The sequence below is a fragment of the Solanum lycopersicum genome, chromosome 8 (genome assembly GCF_036512215.1).
Source record: "Solanum lycopersicum chromosome 8, SLM_r2.1".
Taxonomy (NCBI): Eukaryota; Viridiplantae; Streptophyta; class Magnoliopsida; order Solanales; family Solanaceae; genus Solanum; species Solanum lycopersicum.
Genome location: NC_090807.1, coordinates 67,645,501 through 67,671,128, shown reverse-complemented (window position 1 = coordinate 67,671,128; position 25,628 = coordinate 67,645,501). Strand labels below are relative to the sequence as shown.

Here is a 25,628-nt window from a genome sequence, read left to right as displayed (position 1 = left end):
GGACAAATGAATGTAAGTTGCAACAACAAAAGCAAAAAACTTATTTTCTTAAGCTTACAAGATGAATACAATTGAAAAGTAAAAACTTTCTACAATTACAGGGGACCCTGCCATAACCAAAACCTACACTCCACATGGACAAGAAACCTAGCACTACAAGAATGATTTTACTAGTTTTTATATATTTACAACCTAAATTCTAATCATTCACCTGAGCTCTCACAGGAGCTACCAAGATTGGGCATTATGTCATGAACTAACAATCTTACTACATTGCTGCCTGATGAACTTGAGATATCAATGCATTCTTGTAGATCTGCATCGCACGCGATTAAAACCCACTCGTGGTCATCATCTAGGTACTTGATATCGAAAGTTCCCATCTCTAACTTTAGCCTCTTGGATACTTCCTCCTTCAACTTATATATGCCAGAGTTCAAACAAAGTCGAAATCTTATGATGTCTTCCCTATAGGTTGCTTTTATAGTCACGGATGTTACTTCAGGCCTGGAAGAAAATTGTGGCATCTTCTCGACAGGAAGAGGAACTTGATTCGTAGCAATTCCATTAGAACATGGTGGGTTTGTCCAACTGTATTCTGGGACACGTTCATCAAACATGGTTTCTCCAGCCGGACAGAGATTTCTCAGATCATGTGAGCTGCCTGCATCCTCAACTAGCATTCCCCTAAACTGTTGATGAGTGTGTTCTGGAATAAAAAGCCCAGGCATTAGGAATGCAGTGGATAAGTTTAATTCTCCTGTGGTCTGACGAGCTGGTTCCAAAGAGCCTTCCACTTTCATGACCGACTCTTGTGTAGGTGAATTGAGCAGCTCATTCTGAGGGGAGGACTCATTTGCAGGGGAAGGACTACCTTGGCATGATCCATGGGAGGTAGGCGTCCCCGTGCTCTCTTCTCTAGAGAAGCTCCCGGTTCTGGACCTATGTGACCCTTCACGCACAAAACCATTCAGCTTTGGAGAGAGCTCTTCATTCCCAATAATCCGGCTTCCAAGCATTTGGTCTGTAGGTTCAGCTTCTTCATGACTTCCTGGTGTTCCATGGTTGGAGAACTCATTCTTCTCTTCTTGGTACTCCGAAGCTTTACACGGCGAACCATTTATGCCTGCAGGCCAAGAAATAGAACCAACAGCAACAGGAAGTGAATTTGGTGCAAGTGAAGTCAGGCTGAATGTTCCATCAGCTCCTTGCACAGATTCAATGACACGTTTTAGCTTTGAAAGGGACCGGTTAACCTTGTTTATCTTGCGAGATGGCCATCTAGAGATCCCATGCTGCCTGCAAATGCGCTTCATTGTAGTTGGACAAACTGTAATTGCGAGAAAATTAACGAGAATAGTCAAATCAGCCATTACACTGGGAAAGGGGGAAAATGAAAACTTTTTGTGAGCAAAACATGATAAAGAAGAAGTTCATAATATTTTGAATAGCATACCGCCAAGACTCTTCGCAGCATCCTTAAGGCTTCCAGCAAAATACTGTTGCAAAACCTCTAAGCTTATTGTTTTTTCAGCTTTTCCACGTTTTCTCTCTGATTTCTTACCAGTCTGTTTATTTTGGGGGACAGAAGCATGATTATGGGCTTCAGCTGTAACATTTACACCCTCTGCACCTTTTGCCACAGTGGAGTGCTGCTCTTCCATTAGATCAGGATGTCTCCTTCCATTTGCTACACTAGCAGACTGAGGAAGAGATTTGGTGGTTGGCACAGAGTCAAACCTTGAACCAAGTTTTTCTTCTGTGGATGCTTTAATAATCTCAACTGAACCCCAGTCATGCTCAAGTTCCTCACCAGAAGCAACCCTAAGACTCCTAAAGTGCTGCTTCATTGTCAATAAGAGAGAGTTCAGCAAGGCCAGCTGGTCAGTGTAGTCTCCATCATTTGGGGGCAGAAAAAACTCTAAAATATAATCATCGTTGCCAGTGTGAGTGCTCCGTAAGCAGATTGCAAAACAGCGGGACAACCCAAACAAACGTGCATAGTGCACCAAGGGGTACTCTGTTTTGCAGAACTTCCCTATATCTTCACAAAAGCATGATTTTTGAGAAGCATATGCCCTTCCAGCAACTCCCTGTCCCTTTTGTAAGTGATGCTCAGCACAGGCCTCGCGGAAACCCCACATGTGAGCATCAACCACATAAAATGCTACATCTGTCGTAGACATACAGACTTGTCCCATGCAGCTTCCATCAAAGCTACTACAGCTCTTTTTAAACCCACCACCATCAGCCAGCACACTGCGATGCCTGCACGGAACCCATGTCTGAGCCAGAGGCAATTTATAAGTTTCACATACAGCTGTTAATATCTCCAAGATTTCGACCAATGCATTCTGACGACCTTCATTACAGATCTGGTTCATAGAATAGCCAACGACATAAGACTTATTCAGACGACAATCAACAACAGCTTAGATGAGATGCGATCTTCTCACCTGATGGTTTGGGTAGTCCAATATCTCTGAACTTTTCAGATTCACTGCCTGCAGAAAAACTGAAATCACTTAACAAAACTGAATGTTTTAAGCTCAACTTCAATGTAGAAAAAAAGGATTGGAAAAGCTATGCATTTGGTTTACATGACGATGCATCTTACAGATAAAAACATTTTAGCAACTACACAAGTACTAATCAAAATAGTTGAATCAACACTAGCTGATAATTTGATATCCCATGAAGCAAAGAGCACATGCACTAATGCACCTTCACGAACCAGCAATATATAAAATCACAGCAGGAGAGAAAGAAATCCATTAAATGCATATGAAAACAAAAGACAGTTGTGATCTTAAACAGGGAGAATTCCAGTTCATCAGACCACATGCAACAGAGTCAAAATATCCACAAAAAAAATATATATATTAATAATAATACACAAATAGAAACTTCCAGCAGTTCTTCACCACAAGTAAGAAACATCTGATCCAATCTGGGATTCTAGCATACAAATACCTACATAGTTTTATAGTATATACTAACAGATCATAAGATATATGTTCTAAATCGCATCATGTACTTGAATAAAATTGGCATTGGTTATTCATCCAGACTCTCTGAAATTTTCGGACAGGGGCCTGTTGATCGTCCATTTTGAGATTTTGGCACCAATACACATCACTCAAAAGCAAGAGAACAATTTCAAAAAACATTACATTTAACTGTTCATATTGATAATTTTTTTGACAAAATATTTTTAACTGAGTGCTGGAAAGATGATACAGCATGCCAGAAAACACTTCACTTGAGTCTATCTGGTAAACCGGCTTAACTCTGTATTCCTTTAACACAAAAGTGCACTTTCCTAGAGAAGAACAGAATGATGGATGGCAATATGGCATAGCACTCACTGATCTCTTGTCACCCCTTTGATAAATGAATATAACCTCAGCCGCTACCGAGTAAAACAAAATTTATTAGATAACTCTAGCCTTTAGACAACACAAAATTGGTGCAGCAAACAAGCTATCAAGTGTCCGTGAGAGACATACCAACTAGTTAAAGTTTTATGTATAGGAATGACTAGAACAAACCTCAAGTGCTTTGCATACTTTATCAACTTCAGGAGCATAATTGATTTTCTGGGAGGTCATTATGAGCTCCAGTACACCAACACAAGACTGACCAGATGGTTCAAATACTGGCAATGCCAAAGTTCCACGAACATTGTAATCCAGGGCGTGATTAAGACGGGGGAACTCTTTACTGGAATAATACTGCACATTTGGAGTCCATTCTGGCAACTTTTTCCGGTAGACACGGCCTGGAAGTCCTAGAACTCCATCAGTCTCCCCATCCACAGAAAACATATACATCAAAGAAACCATTCGATATTGATGAAGCCCATTACAGTCTGGATCAAGAACAAAGGGCTGCCCTGAAGTTGTAAGCACATAACGACCGCCATTCTTAACAGGTGCCCAGACCTGAGCTAACACACGTTCTCCCGTTGATTCCTTGAAGTATCGAAGTGCCTGTGTCATCCTCTCCTTGATTATGCAAGAACTATCCAGATAATCTAACGGGGCTAATCCTTTAATTGGTGGAGGGATTCTTTTCTTATCATCAGTGACAGACACAGTTTCAGGTGCAGCCTCATGTTCATTAGCATCTGCTCCAAAGACAAAGGAAAAATTTATGAATCTTTCGTTGGTCTCAATAACCAAATGATATCAATTATACTTCACTTGGAAAAACGATAACTACGTCTAAAATCCAAAACTATTTTAGAGACAATTATATGAATCATCTATATCCATTATCCACTTTACATGATATAAGTTAAAGATGCTTACATTAATCACTACATGTAGCTTATTGTAGAAAGAACATTGCTAGTCATACTAACATTAAAAAATGGGCAAAAAAACTATAGGAGTAACAAAAAGTTCAATCTTTTGCACTTGTCAAAAGAAGAAAAGTAGTACATATTTTGATCTCGTGCTATGTCAATGTTCTAGGATAGAAACAACTACTGTGCAATCTTCATTGCCGAGAGAATCCCCATTTTTTTCACAATAAAACCAAATAGCTAGTATAACTTGATGATGTATTGAACTAAAAGAATTGTTTAATACTATGTATTAATACTCTAATATTCATCATAAAGAAATTTCCCGAAGTCAACTAAACTTCACACATAGTTCCAAAAAAGTTGGAAACAACAAGTATAAGCCCGAAGCTTACAAGTGACAAATCTAGGGTAGTTGGAGAGCCGTAAACTGCCTGTAGAGAGAGCATTTCCGTTAGGCTTATCTTCGTTTTCATCAGAAAAAGCCCAAAGTGGAGAACAAGGCTGTTCAGAAGCAGCCGATACGAGAAACGGCGACATAGGATTTGAAGCTGAAGCAGCTGCGGCGAAGATCTGATCAAATGACCAGGAAGCGTCGAGATCCAAATCAAGATCCATCATCAACGAATCCCTATGATTCTCCCCCACCGCATGCTGCTGCTGCTGCGCCGCCGCCGCCGTCGCCGGCGGTGGATGTACAAAGTCCTTTGGCTTTGAACGGAAAATGAAATTCATTTCTTCTTCCGGCTCGGACATTGAAGAAAATATGTGAAGTGATAATGATGGAGATTTTCTCTCTCTATTATGTATGTGGCGAGAAGAGAAAGATGACGAAGAAGATGACGATAATGGTTAATTGAGGAGTGTGATTCCATTGAGACTTGGAATCTAATAGTTGTATAACCTACTTGCATTTCCACAAAGTTTTATCCATAAAAAAAACTTAAAACAACTATTCCCTACAACACTTTCCACCTTATCATAACTACTTCGAATTACTCGGACAGTGAACATCTTTAATCGCTATTTTTAAAAAAAATTATAATGATAAATATCTTCTATCCTTGCTCCTCAGTTTAAAAACATTCATTATACGAGTAAAAGTAAGTAACAAAATTAGCCTTATAAGTGAGGAGTTAATTCACGTACGTATTATGTTTTTCATAGTTAAGTGAAGTAATAACTAATAAGGTGAAGATATATGTTAATCAGTGTTAGTGAAAGTTTGTGTGCAAATACATGGTATGTGTATATTGGTTTAATAAAAATATACTGGATGCAAATAATTTTTAAAGTATATTAAATATGTTAAATCTTCTTAACACTATATATATGTGTTGCAAAAAATATGTTAGCTCTTTGTTATTGTAGTGACAAAAGCTAGAAATTTGAATATAAATTCGATCGAATTTAATAATTATTAGATAAATATGAGTATTGAATTTAAAATTCAATTATTGCTATTTTGAGTTTTTATTTATCTCTCGATCCATTCAATATGTTCTTTATTATAATTTTGTCCATTTTAAAAGTTTCATCCAGATATTTTGAATTAAAGATGAAAAAAGGAGATTACCTTTTTATCACATTTTAGAAAGTAAAATTACAAAGGAATCTACCATTTCCTATATACTTTTTTTAGTTGTTGGAAAGTTCACGCAAATAAGCAGAAGATTTTTTTAAATTCTTGTTTGTGTAGTCTCAATCACTTATTTCTGTAATATAGAGTCTTAAATAAAAATTAAAATGTAAGTACATTTTATTTTAAATAATTAATATTTTTAGTTAATGGTTCATTAATACTTTGACTTAGTATTATTTTGTTTCTTTCTAATTTTAGAGGTGTACATTTAATTTGATTATTAGAAATTTAGAACTACTTTGTTTATTACTTATTATAGTTCTCATTCTTCTTGTTAAATATATAATATATAAATTGTATAAGATAGGCTAATACGAAATCAAAATAAATTAGATTTGACTTTGATTTGTTTTCTTTTGATTTGGCCCGTAATTAGACTTGTGTTAATTTTTGATTTCTGTAACTTTCAGGTTTAAGCATAATTTTTATAAGAAATTTAGAATATAATATTCAAAAATAGTAAAATGAAAAGAAAAAAAATGAATCGGGGTCAGAGTTAAAATGAATTTTTTATAGTATATTAAAACATTAATGTCGTACATTTATTTTTTAGTAAATCTCATTTTTATTTAATTTATAACAACGAAAACAAAGAAAAAAAGATCATATATTTATAAAATCTTAGAACATAATAAACAGTAAAACCATTAATACATGAATTAAAAGTGATACATAGATCAGCGAAATGGTGTAACGAATAGGTTATCCTATGCTTAATTATAAGTCTCATGTTCTACATTTAAAAATAAAAATATTTTAATTGAGAGTGTTTCTTCCATTAATATTTTATACGTAATTGAAATAATTTTCTTTAATATTATATGTGATACAAAATTAAAATAATAATCTTTAAATATCTTATGTGATACAAAATTGCTTCTCCTCCACACTTCTTTTTCTCCGTGCCCGTTCCGCATGCGCTTCGCGCGCCATTGGCGCTTTGCTCTCCTCTTATTCTTCATTGGACGGTTCGGATGGACTTCGCCGTTCTTTCCCCGTTGTTGGGACGGGTTCAAACTGGACTGAAGGGAGGAGGAAAAAAAAGAGTCCTCTCTTCCTGGTCCTATCGAACCAGACACTGAATACCTGGGGATGGCTAGGGCTTTCGAATCAAAGCATGGGCATCTGCTATTAAGAGGGAGCAGTAGATCGTCGATTGAAGAGCTAAATTAATCAAAAATTAAATATATATAAAATATCGATTGATTTTATTTTTTTTAAAATGAGATACAGAGTGAAGGGTCCATATGATAACATAAATTCCACATTTTACAAAATCTAGAAGTTTTTGAAGTATTATCTTACATTTTTTATTGGTAACTTTATATTTTTTCAATTTTCTTCTTTTGGAGGCCATCGAATATATTCTCAAACTCTTTTCCCTATTCTTTTTCTCCTTTTTCCCTTCACTTTATGGAATGAAATATTTATGTTGAAATTCTCTTTCACCTACTTTTTCGTATCATGTATACTTTGTCATTCGTGGATTACATATTCATATTCATTTTGGTCTTTAGTACAATAATCTATTAGTCAATTAATTATGATTAGGGGTAGTAAAACTTATTTATGATAATGAAACCCATCTAATTCATTTAAATTTAGACATGTTAATTATGACCAGTCAATTCATTGATTATTAGTATATGGTTCGTACAATTCAATCATATGAACGTTTGATTGAGTTAGACTAAATATATAGCCCTAATTGATCCATGAAAAAACTTGTCAAACCTTACTTACCAATCACATTAAAAAACGTTCAAGCTTAAGTGTATTTTACATCAAACAAATAAGAACATACTAAAGTCCTTCTTCTTTCGTTTTAATTACCTAATAATGGTTAGAGATGAATCTATAATTAAACGATCGTGCTTATTCAATCAATAATTAATTATATCTGACTTGCTATTCGCTCGAATATTATTAAAATTATAGATTTTGAAATATATTTATTATATTCAGTAAAATTTTAATATACATATATAATTCGAGTAAAAAACTATTGATTCGCATAAATTATAAGTTATCCACTAAATTCGCTCGATCACCAATAAAAAAAAATATTTTGTTTTTGTTTAAGTAGGTGACCTTTACCGTTACTGAATCAGTAAAATCTAAACATTATGACTTATCTTTTTTTATTATTATTTTATTTCTAAATTAAATCTTTATTTTATAAATAGCAAGTGACGAGAAAATTAATGAAATCATGAGTGGAATCTGTCGTAGATCCCTTAATTAACATTAGATTAAGGAAATGATTTGTTTAAATTGATTTATTAAAAAGCGTTAGACTTACTTTATTTGTCTTAAGTGCTAATGGATGATGATTAACTTCTACTACATCTTATTTAAATTCAAATTGACGATAATACCCACTAATAATTTTTTTTTAACTGCAAATTAGTATTGGGCAAGGTTAAATTTGTCAAAATTGTACCCTTCTTGCAACATCATCATAATAATGGATTAAATAAAAGATTATATTAATTAAGTGCCTGCCTCAATCATGTGGAGCAAATATAAATCTATTTTATTTTTTTGTATTTTTTAAATTTTAGAGTATACTAGAAATCGGTTTATAAAGCTAATTGGTTGCTCACATAAAGTGTATCTTTTGGAAGTATTTTTTTTTAAAGAGAATTAAGTATGATGGGGTCCATGGATGTTGAAATAATTCATCTTTAATAATAAGAAAAATTAATTGATGATTAAAGTTTGTTTAGCTAACAATAATCCTTCTACAACTTGCCCCTTGTTCAATTTTAGCACCCTAAGTAGTATTAATCCATGTAAAAGAAAATGACTTTTCCTTAATAAATTCAACTTCTTGCTACTTGTATCTATTCATTTAGAAGATTGATAAAATTAAAAGTTATCAAATCCCATAAATACTTTTAATAATACATAATGGATAAAATAGAAATAAATATTCAAATTATTTCTCTAAAATTTTATAACGTCAATTTTTTCTTATTTATAATATTAAAATCATGATTGAGGAGAGTTGTTTCAATGCTCGAGAGTCTCTAAAAAAGTGTACGTATATAAGTACTGGCTAGCTAGATATGACCTAGTTGAAATTACAAATATCTAATATATATTTTTATAAATTAAATTAATCAAAATTTTATTACAAATATCAAATATAAAATAAAAAATTTACTTTCGTAGTCATGTTTAAATTAGATATTTTACTTTACTTATTTAGAGATATTTAAATCATATTTACTATCTACTACTTAACTATAAGTGTGGATAACCGATCAACATGCCTTCCACGCTTCAGTATATTTTTCATCCGTTTTAATTTATATTTGTTTTATTTTTAAAAAAGTAATATACTTAAAATTATGTAAAAAATAGTATAAATCATGATAATTAATAACTTAAAATATTTTTGAAAAACATATAAAACATTCAATTTGTTTTAAGAAAATTGATTAATTCATAAATTTAATCTATTTTTGTCACATAAAATTGGACTATGGAAATAACATGTATTTAATTTGAAAACTAGCTAAAAGCATTGCAAATATCAACAATATATTGACTCTTGAAATTCTCTTTGTACTGTACACATATAGCGACCTCTTTGTACTACACATATAGGACAAAGAGAAGTAACATACACATTATTTAAAGATTACGTGAAAGTACTACAAATTATAATAATTAACAAATTAAAATCTTTAAAAATCATATAAAAATTTAATTATATCTCTAAATTTTATTTATATCACATAAAGTGAGACCAAATAAATAGTTATTGAATCCATGCTAACACTGATATTGCATCCAATATAATTTATAAGAGAAATCTAAAATGCAATGAAAAGTCAATTGATCACATAAAGTTAAAAAACGGTAATTAATTCAAGAGCAACTTTCAAATATGATGTATCGAAAATTATAATATATATATTAAAATTTATAAATATCAATTTTTTTTTATTTTGTTGCTGAGTTGGGATCAAAAGATGTCTCCAAAGATGTGTCATTACTCATTGCAAATCAATTGTGGAGATAAAAGACAAAAAGAATAAAAAGAAGCCAATATAAATAAACAAATTAAACATTTGTTATTATAAAAAATTCTATTTGAGGAAGAGTGGAGATTAATCACAAACTTTTTGAAACTTGAAAAAGAGGTTACATCATCTTCAACTAAATAAAATGGTCCATTTTTATTTTGTCATTTAATTACTACAAACAAACCAAAAACTTACTATTTGTGTAGCCCATCCTCGATAAGGAATGGACACCCTTATCCTTATAAATAAACTTTTAGATTCTATGGTAGTTCTAGTACATAAGAGTCACACATATCGATGCCTCTATGTATAAATAAAATAAAATTATTTTTTTGAAATTTTATTTTCTATAATTGAATATATTTTAGTTATACTATGATATTTCCTTTTCCTATTTGTTCACGAAAATCACACCAAATTTGAATATTCCCCCCCCCCCCCCTTTGAGGTTTTAATTTAATATAATATCAAGGTTAGATTTGTTATAAATATGCTATCGATTCTCGTATATCACGATTCTAATCAAATGAAAAAATCTTGTATGAAAGAATATACTGATCTCAAGGATGTAAAAGAAATGTTAGATCGTAATTATCTCATTTTTTTTAATAGAAAAGAAAATACATAAAATTTCCTGTTAACTTGACAGCAAAATTTACTTTAATACTTTAACATTACGGATAATTATTTAGCCTCCTAATCTCTTTTTAAGTGAATTTAATATTATCACTCTAAAATTATAATATCACTCTCACATTGGCAAGTGTATTACAGACGCTCCAAATCATTGATACGTCAGCGCCACATAATTGCCGGACATTATTTAGATTTTGATTTTTCAATTTTTTTTATTTCTTTTTATTTATTCACAAATTTAATAACAATTTTTTTATAAAAAAAATCAAAGCTTATTACTCAACTGTCATAAAATTCCACCCCCCACGCCAAAAAAAAAAAAAACTCAAATCACAATTGTAATTGAACACACTCAGTCATATAAATTCAAAATCTCAAAGATATTCGCAAAATCTCAAAAGAACATTCAATTTTGAAGACATTATCAAAACAATAAATAATGTATGAAAATTTAATTTGAGATGAAGATATTATAGAATTTTCATTAACAAAAGCTTCAAGTTCGTCACATTTAAACTCTTTCATAAATAATAATTTAGAAGCGAAAATAAATTATTAACTTTTTTTTTGTGTGTGTTCATCACACCCTTTACTAATTCAAAGAAAAAGGGAGGGAGGGGGGTGACGGTGAGATGGAGTATTTCAAAGAAATAGAAAGAAGCTGGAAAGTTCATCGAATAGGAGATATAGAGTAAGGATGGAGGTTTAAAAAAAAAAGAAAATGAGGTGGGTGGGTGGGGTGTCAAGAAGAAGAAAAAAGTGGTGTTGAGGGTGGGAGAGGATGGTGGGGTGTAAAGAAGATGAAAGGGATGGTGGTAAAGGGATAGTGGTATTAAGAACTTGGGGTGGTGGGGTGCAAAGCTATTCGGGTGTATATAAATTCACTTGAAAGATGTCAAGGGAAGTATTTAAACACTCGTATAATTTAAGTGTTAAAGTGAATTTTACTGTCAAGTTTAGGGGAGATTTTATATATTTAGCCTTAATAGAAGGAAATATCATAATCTTTATATATATATATATATATATATATATATATATATATATACGATAAAAATATTTTTAAATAATTTAAATTTCTTATATCTTTAAAGCTCAAACTTGAAACCTCAGATTAAGAAGGGATCCCGATTAAGAATAAAACAATCTCATGAAACCCAGGTTGGTAATGAAATCTTTATCTATGGACTCCTTTCCAGTTTTCATCTTACGTACTTCCTAGAAACATGAAATTTCCAGCTAAATTCCAAAAAATAATTATGTTGTGACCATTTATAGTTAAAGCCTCCCCTTAGCTTCTCCACCAGTAAGCTAATTAATTAATTAATTGAATGAAAACTCAACTGGTGAAATTTAGATAAGAAAGAAATCACTTTCTTTAGCTGAAAAATATTGACTAATTATGAAATTAAAGTTCATTATCATATATAAGCTTTTAAAAAGGAAATAAGTCTAATAATACATATACAAATTAAGAAGAAAGTGTTGTGAGCATTATAATGACAGTAAGTTAATTAATTACTATGTTTCCCCAGTGGCCAAAAAGATTAAATATTAAAATAAGAGAGGTTAATATGTAGATTATATTCCACTTTCTTTGTTATGAATTAAATTAAATTAACCAAGAAGTCAAGGTGGATGACCCATTTTGCAAAGTTAGCAAATTATGTGTGATATGAATTAGAGTACATTAAAGGGAAATAATAAATAAAGTTGTACAATGAATGGACAAAATTAGCTACGCTCAAATCAATCCATAAGGAGGTATTAATAATAACTGATTTTATTATGAGATAAGTTTATAATATTTATTATTGACGGACTTTCATATTTGAGGACAAAATTTTTTGTTTTGTCGAGATCATGCATTATATAATTGTGTTTGAAAGATATTTGATTCTCTCATTTTTCTTCTCTTCTCGATATTTCTACTTTTAAGGATTTTCCATTATTTCATCAAATATTTAATTTTTTCTTTCTCTCTTTTCTACGATCAATTTCTTCCTTTATGGTGATTTTGCTATCTTAGTTTAGTTCCATTTTGTTTAACACTCTCTTTTTATTTGTTCATTTTAAAAAGAACGATTCATTTTGATATTTTCTTAATTAAAAACTTTATTGGTCACACACATAAATAAATAATACTAAAATATTTAAAATTCATAAGTCTTAGAAATCTTCGTAATTTCTTAAATATCATCCTGAGTGAAACTATGAATTAATCTGAATATGTCATTGAACTCACAACATCATATAAATACATACCCTCATAAGAAAAACTATCGAAAAATTCATCTAAATTCATATCAAATAATATGGCGCCGCCCGGCGCCATGATTATACTACTCTTTTATTTTCTTCCCCTTTATCCAATTCATGCCTCATAGTCATATGTATTCTTCATTGTGGCCTCTTGACTAACAGTATTATGTCCCCTTTTTCTTCTTTAGTATGTGCTCTTATTGCAATTTGCACATTGTACAACAAAAATTAGTTGTCCATGACATAATTTTCAGTTTATAAGGACAACTTATTATTTGTCATTTTCAAATTTACTTTCTAAAAAGGAGGCCTACCACCAATTATTTGTCTTGTTTTAGGAACTTAAGACATATATGATAATTCTCCTAAACACAACGGGACCACAAAATATGTGTCTCTAGATTTTTGGTCTATAACTTAGGGTCAAATTCACAATTATAATAACAAAAATAATAATATTTTGACTACAATGTCTATTGTTATAGTATTTCTTATTATATATTGGGTTTCTGCTTGTTAATCAGAAAAATTGGAGGTTTTGATTCTTAGCATAACCATTTATGATTGAAAAGAATATATCATTTGTGACAAGACAAGTTCTAAAGAGTATAAAAAAAGACTTATAATGTTTTTTCTTAAAAATAATTACCAAGATCGAGTCAGTTTATATATATATATATATATATATATATATATATATATATATATATATATATAACAAGCATAACATATTCAATGTAATTTCAATCAACTCTTTAGTTCGTAAAGATAGAGAATTGATTATTTCTGATAAACTATTAGCTCAAGTAAAATATAAACAAAATCAAATACATAAAAAAAAATAATAGTATAATAAAACATTCATGTTAAATGAAATCTAGAAATGACATACCTACAATAATCATTTTTGCAAATAACATGTAATATAATGTAATACATAAATAATTTGAAATATTAGTGTAAATTATTTTATATACATACTCTATATTATATATGTAATTATTTTATATACATCTTATTCTATTTTATATACTTCAACCAATCGGAGGACCACCAAGAAGTAGGGGTGGAATATATCTTCCATAAAAGAATCTTTTTTTTTTCTTTTTATTTGATTTTATAGAATTTATAAAAGAATCAAATTTGATGGTTGTCAAATTGGCATCCAACTACTTTGAGAAATCAAAATCAAAATTAAATTCTTCTTATGACTTCTTCCTGAAGAAAACATACTATTATAAAAAATCTCAAATTAAATAATATTATATGTTGTTTAATTTAATTTTTCCCTCCCCTTATTTTGGAACTCTAAGTTCATATTAATATTTTGCTTTCATTGAAGAAGTCTATACAATCCATGCTTATCTATACGTATTATTATATATATTCTACCAATATATATATTGCAACTTGAGTACTATTAAATAAATTCCTAAAACATGATATCATTTTTTTTTCTCAATGATTGCGATGTTTTTGATAGGAATAAAAATATTTTTTATAAAAATATATTTTATTTTTCAGTATTTAATAATTAGAAAATTATTATCCTTATTTTTAAGGAAATTATTTTTCTAGAGAAAATATTCTGGCCAATCAATATATAAACTCTTATTATCGAGTAATTTTCTCATATTATTTTGGCACATGTATTGTTTATAACGTAAGCACAATTTTATAGTTTACATCAAGATCTATTTATCTAATCAATTCTAAAAAAAGATCAAGTAATCTTATAGAAGTCGGCTGTTAATTATAAATAATTAATCAAAGTGGTTAAACTTTTATTAGTGCATCACCACATCACTTGACACATTATTATTATAATTATGAAAGCTGCCTCTTTTTTTTTATTTGACAGAATATAATTTTATAGTCAAACATATTTATTTGTAAAAATGGATGGTTGATTATGAATCTTCATTCTTCTAATTATGTTTAATCATGAGTCTGGTGACAAAGTGGAGTTGGCGGCTGAGTTTATGAAACAATGACAATAATTAAAAGTAAATTTATATTAAAAGGAATTTTTTTATCATAATATAGAGTGATACTTTATTTTATAAAGATATTACTAATAAATCAACGTATCATTCAAAAATATATATGCATAAAAATTCGAGCTTATAATCTTGGAAATAAAGCATGTTTATTTCTAAAAGGATTGCTTGATTCGTAAAGTATATCTCGCATCTTTTTAAGTTTGAGTTGAATGAATAAAATTATAAATATATATTACGGTGATCTATCATAATTCGTTATTAACTTGACATAATTAGAATAAAGTGTTATTTAAATGATTCCTAAATTTGAAATACCCAAAAAGCTAAAAGAGAGAGAAATTCGAAGCTTTTGCAAGAAAATAATATTTCCCCCTTATAATTGAACATGTGTAGTATTAAAAGAAGTTTTTGATAAAAAATTTTGATATTGAGTTTTAAAAATTTAAATTAATCGAACTACACAATTACTATCAACTCTTTTTATCAGTGGGAGTTGGTTCAAGTGTTCAACCTACTTAATTTGTCTAAATATGTGACAAGATGAGTGTTAGAACGTACGACCAACAAATTGCAAACACAATTTTGAAGGACTCGAATGGGTACTTGACCCTTTATTATTTTACACAAATGATTGTTAGTAATGATAAAGATATATAACTATATCATAATGGTCATTATTGATCCAATTTGAATTAACAAATATTTGTTTAAACAAAAAGTACTAAAATAAAGTTTTTGCTTTTATTCATGGACACACAAAATCGTACCTCCAAAAGGACAATTTGAAATGGCCAAGAGATCATAATTTAAATAGTAGTTTCATGACTTAAAATCATAACAATCTTTTACTTTACAATTTTGAAAACTCTAATAATATTATATTGTAAAAAAGGTAAAACATTGAAATTTAGTAGAAAGGACTTATTGTGAGATAAAATCCTTCTTCCATCTAAATAAAAATGAAAGATTGCAATAACTAAAATAAAACTCCGATCTCCATATTTACCAAAGTTAATTACGTGAAATATTCTTTTGTTAAAAAGTAAAATTAAATAAAATGAACAGAAAAAGATACACGTTATCATGAAGCTTTAAATTTAACAATTAAAATCTCACAATAATATCAATGAGTTTCGCCTCTAAAATTTAAAACTTCATAACTATTTTTCAATCACAAGCTTACAAGTGGCTATTAGTGAAATTTCCCTACTCATATCCAAAAGCAATGTTGGAGTAATTCATCCCACGTTTCGTCCTTCAAATGGATTGATCTTTATATGTACTTTCCGTAATCGAACTTATGCCTAGCAAGATCATTGCATCTGTATTATTATGATGCAAATATATAGGCTTATGTTTCACGAAAATATTATTGTTCTCGAGAAATAAAAATTAAAGACTAACACATCATTGTTCTTGAGAAATAAAAATTAAAGACCAACACAAAATACGACAAAAAAGAAGAACTGGACTTAAATTAAAAAAGCCCATATTCATCTGTAAGAAGCCCAAAAAAGACCCAGCCCAATCTAACTGGCTTCAACATCCCAACAAAACCCGAAATTCTGCAAATCCCCTTTCTCATTCAATCGGATCAACAGTTTCAATCTCCATTTTTCTCGTTAATCAAGGTACATTTTTGCTCATTTTAATCGATTTACGGTAAATTTGATTGTATTCATACTTTAATTTGTTTGTTTTTGTTAGATTTTTTGTTATGATTAAGAGTTATTTTTTTTTTCGATCCATTGAATTTTGTTAATTTTTGTTTTTTTTGGGTTTTTGAAGAGATCTTCATCATGGATGGTGAAATTAAGAACATCAAGAAGTGGAACATACTGTATCCAGTTTATATAAATTCAAAAAAGACGATAGCGGAAGGAAGAAGAATTTGTGTGACGAAAGCTTGTGAAAACCCTACTTGTACTGAGATTAGTGATTGCTGCAACTTCCTCAAAATTCCTTGTGCAATTGAGGTTTGTGTTTTTGCATTTTTTGCTTTTCTTGTTTCAAAGATTATATTTTGGTTTGTTTTTAAATTTTTTTTGCTTTGATTATATACTTATCATATGTGAATATGTATATGTAGTTTGAACTTGTACCTGACCTTCTATAAAAGGGCAAGAGACGATATATATATAACAAAGACTCAACTATGCATTGATCCCAAAATAGTTAAGTCATCCATATAAATGTCTGTATTTATCTGCCGTAGCAGGATCATTTCATTGGAATGCTAAAATAATTCATATTTCAAGGCAACTTAGTGCTGTGTTGAGCTCCGTAGACTCCTTAAGTCTCACATTTCTACACAACATACATAAACCTATCTAGAATAATAAGACTATGGGCACTACCCAAGGGTGTGGCCTAGATGCTGGTTTTTAGATTCAAATTCTAGCTAAAAAAAAAATACTAGGGCGATTATTTCCCATCTGTTTAAGTCTTACTTGTGTTGTTAGGAGGCAGCAAGTAGGAATTAGTTGAGGTTCACGCAAATTGTGGTAGATAACATCGTTATTAAAGAGAGAATAATCAGACTATGGCAAGTAACGGAATTAATGCAAGTGTAGTAACAACAACTAAGTCCTCATTCCAAGTTCCCAACTAGTTAATATCATATATATGAATCCTTTGGTTTCATTGTATTTCGTTTTTCTTTTCTCTAGGGCAACAAAAGATAAAAAAATATGGGGGGAAAAGAAATGTGCAGGGATTAGAATTTTGAATAACAGCTGGCTTTGACTCTTTCTAGGTTCTCCAGATCTCCTGAACTTTGGTAACAGCATTTATCACTGTGTGATTGGTTAAGTTAAATGTTAATATTTACTTGTAGGAGCAAATTTCTGAATAGACTGTTGTATTTTTATTTAATTGCTGCCAATGAAATAGGTGGTAAGCTGTTTAAAGACAAATTGTACTTATGCAAAATAAGTTAATTGTGGTGATGTCTGCAGCATGTTTAAGTCTCTTAAGGACGCGATGTGCCTTAAATCAGTGGTAAGCTGTTAAAAAAAAAGTGTACTTGTGCAAAGTAAGTTTATTGTGGTGATGTCTGCAGCATCCTTAAGTCTCTTAAGGACATGATTTGCCTTGAAAAATAAAGATGCCAATTTGCAAGCTGTATTGTTTCTATTAATGTTTTCTGAACTATTGAATCATTGAACTTTAAGATTGAAAAAATTGCTTATAGTTATTGTGTGAATCGGTTGTTACAGCTTGATAAGGCATATCCACGAGATTTCATGCAGAGAGGAAGAGTGAGAGTTTTGCTGAAGCGGGAAGATGGAACTCCTTACAACCCTGTCATTCCTTCACGTAAGAAAATCTCCACCACCCACCCCACCCTTTGGGCATTGTTCTATCCTCTATTTTCTTAAAGCTTTTTGCAAAGCACTATAGTTTCATAACATGTTGATTGACTTCATACTTTTATTAAACTCTCTTTTAAGCTTTAAGCAATGAGCTTGTTTGATTTATATGGAAAATTGTCTATGTTTTTGAACTGTGGAAAAAAGTCATATGGGTGATAATGCTAAATATTTCATATGGAAGTGAATACCATTTATCTATAACCTAAAATTGTTCTACACCACTTTTATGAAGCTATAGCCAACATTCTTAGTTGATGTTATCGTGGGCCACTCTACGTAGTGTAATTGGAATATTTTGCGTCATCAAAATGTTAGTTGACATTTGACAACAAAGAAGAGACATACTATGCTTCAATCTCAAACTAGTGGGAGTATATGAATCCATCCTCTATGTCCTCTCAATCTCTATTTGGTCACAGTTCATTCCAACACTCTAATTTGTCTCTGTAAAATTCTCTAAGGCTGTAGTGGCTTAGTGCAACTATCTTATACAATATATTATTTACCCATAAGAAAGGAGATTCCCGAAGGTTAAAGTTCCTTTAAGTCTTACACTTTTACTTTTAAAAAAGCGATCTTGCCAGACTGTTTTTCATGCTATGAATAGGGAAATGCTTTCTTAATTTTTTTGATGTAATGTTCTAAATATGGCTGTGAAGGAGGAGTATCCGAGCAACTACTACTAGTATAAATTATTTTTGGATGGATTCAGTTGAGCACCATACACACTTGTACATGTTTTTTTTTTCAGCGACTTGGTTTTTTTTCATGATTCTTTTTGGTTTATAAGTCTCTAGTATATGAGACTTTGTGCATGTGTGGGGGTTGTTTTCAATTATGAGATATGTCGTGTTTTGAGAGAAATCAAGTCACAGACAAGTGTATAGTCTGTAAAAGAACATGTCATTCAGTCAGAGCTTTAACTGATGGTTTTGGTGGTATTTGGGGATATTTCCTCGTCTTCTCTAGTCAAGCTCCTATAACTTGTTTTCCTTCCTAAAGCTTAATTATTGAAACACACTAACTTTGTAGGGTTGTATATTGCAGGGAAACAGCTGATGATCAATGTCGCAGAGTTGGTTCGAAGACATCCTAATAGGACTAAGAAGCAGGAGCCTGCAGCCTCTTCTGCAGCTGGTTCTTCAAAGTCTGGCAAGGGAGGTAAAAAGAAGAGATAGTTTCAGAAGGCAACATTTCAATTTCTTCAAACTGTTTAGAGATCATAGATTTATTTATCTTGGAATATTTTAGTCCTTTTATTTTACTTGATTTGAGAAATGTATTGCAAAGAAGAGAGGAGATCTATGAGTTTTCGAAGAATGTTGCCATATTTGTATCATCGATTGAGACATTTTTGTTATTTTTACAGCCTAAACTTAGCTCTTGATTGTTAATATTTGCTTTTGATTTCATCTACATATGCTTTTATCCAAATTAGTTGGAGTCAACAATATGGATCGATCTCAAACTAGTCAGCACTGATGATAGAGTGCACTCTCAATATGAGCTACTGGCATGAGCTGATGCTTCATCTGGTTTATTATGTCCAACATACTGGTAAACTGTGCAATGAAAAATTTATTTCCGGAAAATAATCAAATTTGATTTCTAAACCTTAACATACCATGTGGAAAATACCCCCCCTATCTAAGGTTTGAAAAGAGTAGAGTGTATCGAAATACAAGAAACTAACATATAACAACAAAAAATGACTGAGTAGTCAGCTAGAAGTTGCTCATTGACAAATTTGGCTCCAAATCTATGACCAAAATGAAATACATTTATTATATTGTTTTGTTTCAAATACAACTTTATATGACATTTGAAAGGAAGGGAAGAAAGAGATAAACCTTGTATGTATGTATTGTATAATGTTGTACGTGAGTGACCATAGAGGCCACAAATCAACCAGCCATTAATCAATATAAACGAAATGAATCGGGTAATCAAATCCACTTATTCCAACTTCGAATAGAGGAAAAGTTAAGATCAGAATCCTGGACCCAGCACGCTTCTTGTTAAAGACAAACCAACTGGATAAGACCTGTGAATCCTCATTTTGCTAGCAACTGGACCTTTGGCAAAATAGTCAGTAATATCTTTTCCTTCTGTACCCGTAAACGACTTTGGTGGCACACTTGATTCATTAGATTCGACAATGAATTCAAGCCCCTAAATTACAATACATTGTGTGATTAGACATTGTGAACAATTGAACGGACAACTAAACCCGGTAAATCAAGTTCAAGAGAGTCAACGTACCTTCACAGAACTTTCCTTGGGAGTCGCCTTTGAATGCTCTATCAGCTTAGCCTCGATGCCCTTTCCAAAATTCCAATAGACAAAATAAGAATACATCTTTATGTTTTGAAAAAGAAGGAATAGTGAAGGACAAATGGAATATTTGCCCACCAAGAAGGAGACAGCAAAACTGCAGTTCCATTACAGATACGAGTAACAAACACCAAAAGTTCCAAGAGAACGTGTTTTTACGGAAAAGACGCCTAAGTTTTTATTAACAGTAGCATAGTAACAGTTTTTGTGGTTTAGGTCAGTTTCAAGTAAATCTTATAGGATAATTTGCCAACCACCAAAGGAGAAGTCATTGTTCAGCAGAATGGAAAAATACAGTGGTAGCCATTGATCACAGCCTTAATTGGAAGAGCCAACACTTGTTCAAAATGCAATAGAGAAAAGACGAGAAAAAACTTGAGTAGCTGCTTGTATTCCTTACGGGAGGAAGAAAGTGAATAAAGAGGAAGGACAACAATAGTTGAAAGGCTTTCATCTATTAACATAATAAAAATACCTGAATAACCTTAGTATTTTGAACATCCTTAATGCCCCCAGCAGCTTGGCACAAGTACCACAAACCAGAATTAGTCACATCCTGTGGGGTGGGGAAAGTTAAACAAGCAAAAGTTGTGATGCAACTGCAATAGTAATAGACAGAACATAGGAAGAAGGGACAAAAAGTATGTCGCAGACATATACAGATATTCACCTGGTTACTCTCAAGAAGCTCAATCTTCCCTTCCTGCCAAATTGAGCAACAACTGAAAGATTACAAAATGACTAGCCAACGGATCTTTACCAGCAATGCCATATTGACACTATTTTCCAAACAACAGACTCACCAATCCAGACACCATCTCATGGATTAAGTTTATATCGAAACCAATTTGATTTAGATTAGCCTTAACATCTCTCACCTGCATAAAGAAACATCTGATGTTGAGCACTGACAAAGAAAGTCTCCCAGTGCCTCGATGCATAAAATCTATGACTGAGATATTCAAGCAAGTAGCCAGCTATAATTATTTTCTAACCTTAACCGTTACCCTTTAAAAAAATAAATTCTGGCCACTAATTTTACAAGCAACCGACAAAATTCAGCTCGCGTAGTCAAGTTTTGTCAAAGAACTTGATTGTTACCTCATTCCCCTCGTGAATTTTTTCTTTCTATAACTGAGGTAAAACTTAATATTTTTTTTCCTTTAGTGTGCAAGTGCGGAAACAGGAGTTACAGGAAACTACTTCTCACATAAGATAAAAGAATCCTTCATAATACATCAATGTTAAAAGGAGAATGGGGAGAAATGTTATTCTCCTTACATCATTAGTAATAAGGTTTGAGATCTCAATTTGCTCATCTAGCTTCCAGTCCAAGTTTTCCAGCCTCTTAGTCAAATGTCTTCTTGTAGACTACAAAAGAAGTATCAGTGAAAAAAGTATGAGTATAGTCATTAGCATATACTACACAGATAATCCAGGAAACTCCTGACAATTCTTGACTCACAGCCAATGCATCAGATACGTTGTCCAACTGCTTAGACACAGATGCAACAGCATTCGCCATATTATGCTTTGTGACATACATTACATCAGAAAATGACCAACCCTGCGGAGAATTAGTAAGAGCATAAGATTTATAACAAACATATAACAATATCCTAGGGGTGTCGATAGATATAAACTACAGCAGAGAATACTTACCTTCCACTTCATGTAACAATATCCCATCGCCCCAACTGCGGCAGCCGGAAGAATGTAAGAACCATAGCTCCCTAAAAAAGCAAAGGTTCAGAACCATGTCAGCTCTACTTCAACTGGGGCAATGGTGCACTTATTGAAGAAAAGGTTACATAATTCAAAACTTAATTATCAGAGTCCATTTAAGAAATTGCTGTTCCATTATAGAGAAATCAGCACAGGCACTATGATGGGAGACACAATGTAAAGTGAACATAAAAAGACGGAAACATACCACTGGAGGAAGAATCCTTATTGAAAATAGTAATTGGATTTGATATGCTCATCTCCCGGATCTCTTGTGCTAATTGTCGAATCTAAAGGCAATATCAGAACAAAGAAAGGCTTGGATGAGGTAATAGTGGAGTTATATAGGAAACATGCTAGGTACTTATTAATTTGTAACATCACATTAACATATACCAGGAGCTCTACCTTGCCACTTCCTTCTTCACTGGATAAGTATATACATAGAAGATTCTTAATAACTGACCCAATTTTAGTATTGATGCTACATACAAATGCCATGCCCATTAAAGTGCAAAAGTCAAGTTCATCGATGAAACATATTTTGGCAAGAGTAATAATTCAAAACTGTTGAATTGTATTGACCATTGTGAAGAGTCCCACATCACTAGGAAGAGAGTTTGGACCTCTTATACGGTCTTGGATAATGCTCTACTATTGAGCAAGATTTTAGGGATGAGTTAGGCCCAAAATTCATTTTTTAACATAGTATCAGAGCTCATCCCATCCCAAGTCATGAGTTATCGATATTGGACCACTATAAAATTGTCCACACTCCAAATGTTCAGCCTTGGGCGTGAGAGATGTATTGAAAAGACTGAAGAGTCCCACATCTGCAATGGGGAGGAAATTTGGACTCTTTATATGTCCTTGGGACAATCCTCATCTCTTGAGTTAGCTTTTGGGGTTGAGTTAGGTGCAATGTCCATTTTCTTAACAACCACGGACTAGCTTGTCTAAATGCTTAAATCATTAGAAATGAGATGCTTTTATTTATTTATCAAGCTTGTCAATATGCCCTCGATTCTGATTCTTTTTCTTGAGTCACGTGCGTATAAATATTGTTTTGCTGATGGGTAGAGATGAGACTCAAACCAAGGACGTCACGTACTATGCTACCATGTTGAATTTGTGTGACTACCTTATTAAAAGCTTAAACTATCACACAAAAGATGCTCTTCTTTATTTATTTTAGGTCAACAAAATAATATCCTCTTCTTCTATTTGAAAGGAATGAAGATAGTACCAATGAGCTTTAAAGTATCTTTTATGATAAACATTGTGACAAGGCTATTCAGCTTCCCCTAACCCTTTTGATTATTTCTCCCCTCTACCTTGTGCCACTAAATCTGAAGTATCATATGACATAATGTCTTAAATAAAATTGTTATGTTTTTTACCTTTATCTTCTTTTCCTTCAAAACAACTGATGAATCTACTTTGATAAGCACGAGATGAATGTAATTTACTAACAAAAAAATAATGTAATACCTGAGCTGCTAGAAGAGCAGTGTCATATTTACCAGGAGATGTCTCAGCTGCATTCACACCATTTATCACCTCCTGAAGCTGCGAGATCAGATCGGATAATCGTCCACTCTTCAATATTACTGACCCAGTCAAACCTACATCACAACCAAATTAGTCTAGCCCCCAAAGGAAGAACCTATAAATATTTGAAGGAACTATTAACTCAGATTCGAACTGCAAAAAACTTGAAGATGCCAATAATCTAAGACTGCTTTCTCCCCTAACATCCAATATCATGTGTCTGTGTCCTAAAAAAATTTCTGCTCTATGGTAGTATTAAAAGTAACTCCATAGAAGGGGAGGAGGAGGAGGGCGGGGGCGGGGTTGGTCCACCAAAGGAAATGCAACACGATAGAAGAGTCGCTGCGCCACATAAGAATAATTGACCACGACTACGATCTGCTTTCCATTCTCGTTCCTAGTCCTGTAGGGGAAGGGGGCTCAGCTCTTACATCAAATAATCACCCCCCATCCTATCCCCTTCTCCCCCCTCTAAATCCCTCAAGCCTCAAGGTTAAACATTAGCTATTATGAGTGTACATTTAATATTGCACACTCTCTACACAACTGAGAAGAAATTCTGCAAACCCTTTGATAATTCCTGAATGTTTTTTCTCCAAATTCCTGGATATAAAGGAAGTTTTGGATACTAGTTTAACGGCCAATGTATAATAAGCCTATACTGAGTTCTCTGAATACTGCAGGAACTTAACAAAGCAGACTGAATAGTTATTTATTCATTACTACTAATAAAAATTACTCAAACAATCACTTTCTGTTAGATCAAGGTTCCAATTTCCAAATTAGCAGCTAAACTAAGCTAATTTCCACGAGCTTCGGAAGCAAAATGAATCTCGATTTCTTCCTTCCTTCCTTTCATTGACTACTTAAAAGTAAAACAACTATAAACGGAATATAAACTGATGAACTCTATATATATTCAGAGAAATCACCTGCGCCGACGAGTATGAGTACTTTGGAAGTGGCGACGCCGGTTTGCATCGCCATGTTTCGGTGTTGTGAAGCCGCCGCCGGTGGAACTAATCGTTGAATTTCAATATCTCCGGCGAACTTATACCTTTCCCTTTTTGTCCAACTTATTGAATGCTTTAATATTAATATACAGTCATTTGTTATACAATTATTTAGTTTCACAAAATTACTGGGAAAAAATATTTGAAAGTTACATTTTACTGTTTAAGAAAAACTGCCACATGATTTTTTGTAGAATTATAAATATTCTCTTTATCTTTATTTAAAGACTTCGAAAATTTTAAATTTGTTATTGTCTTGTTAGAAAATTCTTCCAAGTGAATTCGAATTAATTAGTTGATGGTGGTTTATATTACCCTTTATAGTATTTTACTTTTTTTTTTCAATTTATTCATTGAAATCAATATATGAGAAAAAGAGGAAAAATAAATACTAAATAAGAAAATTAGTTTTTACCGATTCATTATCACATATACAAACTATTTACTATTTTATTTGAGAGCAGAGCTAGAAAGCTTGATATTTATTTATAATTTTTTTTGACAAAAAATTAATTGTATATGTATTTTTTTATATATTATATAATAGATATTAAATCTATTCTTGTCAGATAATCAAAGTAGCTCAGTTGGTTTAATTAGTTGAATTGTCATTTTGTTGGTGAGAGTTCGATTCTCCATTACGCAATCTCCTCTTCAATTTAAGAGAAAAAGATATGCTACAAGGTGGAGAATCGAACTACCGCTAACAGAATGGAAGTTCAAATACTTAATCAATTAAGCT

General features: G+C 31.9%; 3 protein-coding genes and 1 non-coding gene across 4 annotated transcripts; 2 read left to right on the top strand and 2 right to left on the bottom strand.

The window, feature by feature from the left end:
- Positions 1-13: 13 nt before the first annotated feature.
- LOC101247739 (protein NLP6-like) lies at positions 14-5,478 on the bottom strand. The gene is made up of 5 exons (XM_004245438.5): positions 4,705-5,478; positions 3,552-4,129; positions 2,457-2,504; positions 1,457-2,375; positions 14-1,330 (listed from the first exon to the last, which is right to left on the bottom strand). Exons 1-5 carry the CDS (start codon positions 5,063-5,065, stop codon positions 204-206), a joined length of 3,033 nt encoding a protein of 1,010 aa, XP_004245486.1. The 5' UTR covers positions 5,066-5,478; the 3' UTR covers positions 14-203.
- Positions 5,479-16,384: 10,906 nt separating this feature from the next.
- LOC101248030 (signal recognition particle 19 kDa protein) lies at positions 16,385-19,657 on the top strand. The gene is made up of 4 exons (XM_004245440.5): positions 16,385-16,520; positions 16,678-16,865; positions 18,108-18,207; positions 19,311-19,657. The coding sequence occupies exons 2-4, from the start codon at positions 16,689-16,691 to the stop codon at positions 19,439-19,441; spliced, it is 408 nt and encodes a 135-aa protein (XP_004245488.1). The 5' UTR covers positions 16,385-16,520; positions 16,678-16,688; the 3' UTR covers positions 19,442-19,657.
- A 366-nt stretch (positions 19,658-20,023) lies between these two features.
- LOC101248698 (uncharacterized) lies at positions 20,024-24,994 on the bottom strand. Its single transcript, XM_004245442.5, has 11 exons — positions 24,806-24,994; positions 23,814-23,947; positions 22,531-22,612; positions 22,260-22,330; positions 22,063-22,164; positions 21,879-21,968; positions 21,401-21,475; positions 21,268-21,300; positions 21,073-21,153; positions 20,526-20,585; positions 20,024-20,435 (listed from the first exon to the last, which is right to left on the bottom strand). Exons 1-11 carry the CDS (start codon positions 24,858-24,860, stop codon positions 20,253-20,255), a joined length of 966 nt encoding a protein of 321 aa, XP_004245490.1. The 5' UTR covers positions 24,861-24,994; the 3' UTR covers positions 20,024-20,252.
- Positions 24,995-25,472: 478 nt separating this feature from the next.
- On the top strand, positions 25,473-25,622 carry MIR1918 (microRNA MIR1918). The gene has a single exon (NR_107980.1). It is a non-coding gene; the product is annotated as a microRNA MIR1918 (primary transcript).
- Positions 25,623-25,628: the final 6 nt, after the last annotated feature.

What these genes read in the sequence shown, in the direction of transcription:
- LOC101247739 (XM_004245438.5), bottom strand. Translation starts at nt 5,065, where the DNA reads ATGTCCGAGCCGGAAGAAGAAATGAATTTCATTTTCCGTTCAAAGCCA. An exon ending in CTACCCTAGATTTGTCACTT is followed by an intron (nt 4,130 to 4,704) that starts GTAAGCTTCGGG and finishes TCTTTGGAGCAG; the next exon opens with ATGCTAATGAACATGAGGCT. An exon ending in TGCTGCGAAGAGTCTTGGCG is followed by an intron (nt 1,331 to 1,456) that starts GTATGCTATTCA and finishes TCGCAATTACAG; the next exon opens with TTTGTCCAACTACAATGAAG.
- LOC101248698 (XM_004245442.5), bottom strand. Translation starts at nt 24,860, where the DNA reads ATGGCGATGCAAACCGGCGTCGCCACTTCCAAAGTACTCATACTCGTC. An exon ending in TAAGGATTCTTCCTCCAGTG is followed by an intron (nt 22,331 to 22,530) that starts GTATGTTTCCGT and finishes TTGCTTTTTTAG; the next exon opens with GGAGCTATGGTTCTTACATT. An exon ending in AAAATACTAAGGTTATTCAG is followed by an intron (nt 20,586 to 21,072) that starts GTATTTTTATTA and finishes AATTTTGGAAAG; the next exon opens with GGCATCGAGGCTAAGCTGAT.
- LOC101248030 (XM_004245440.5), top strand. Translation starts at nt 16,689, where the DNA reads ATGGATGGTGAAATTAAGAACATCAAGAAGTGGAACATACTGTATCCA. An exon ending in AAATTCCTTGTGCAATTGAG is followed by an intron (nt 16,866 to 18,107) that starts GTTTGTGTTTTT and finishes CGGTTGTTACAG; the next exon opens with CTTGATAAGGCATATCCACG. An exon ending in CAACCCTGTCATTCCTTCAC is followed by an intron (nt 18,208 to 19,310) that starts GTAAGAAAATCT and finishes TGTATATTGCAG; the next exon opens with GGAAACAGCTGATGATCAAT.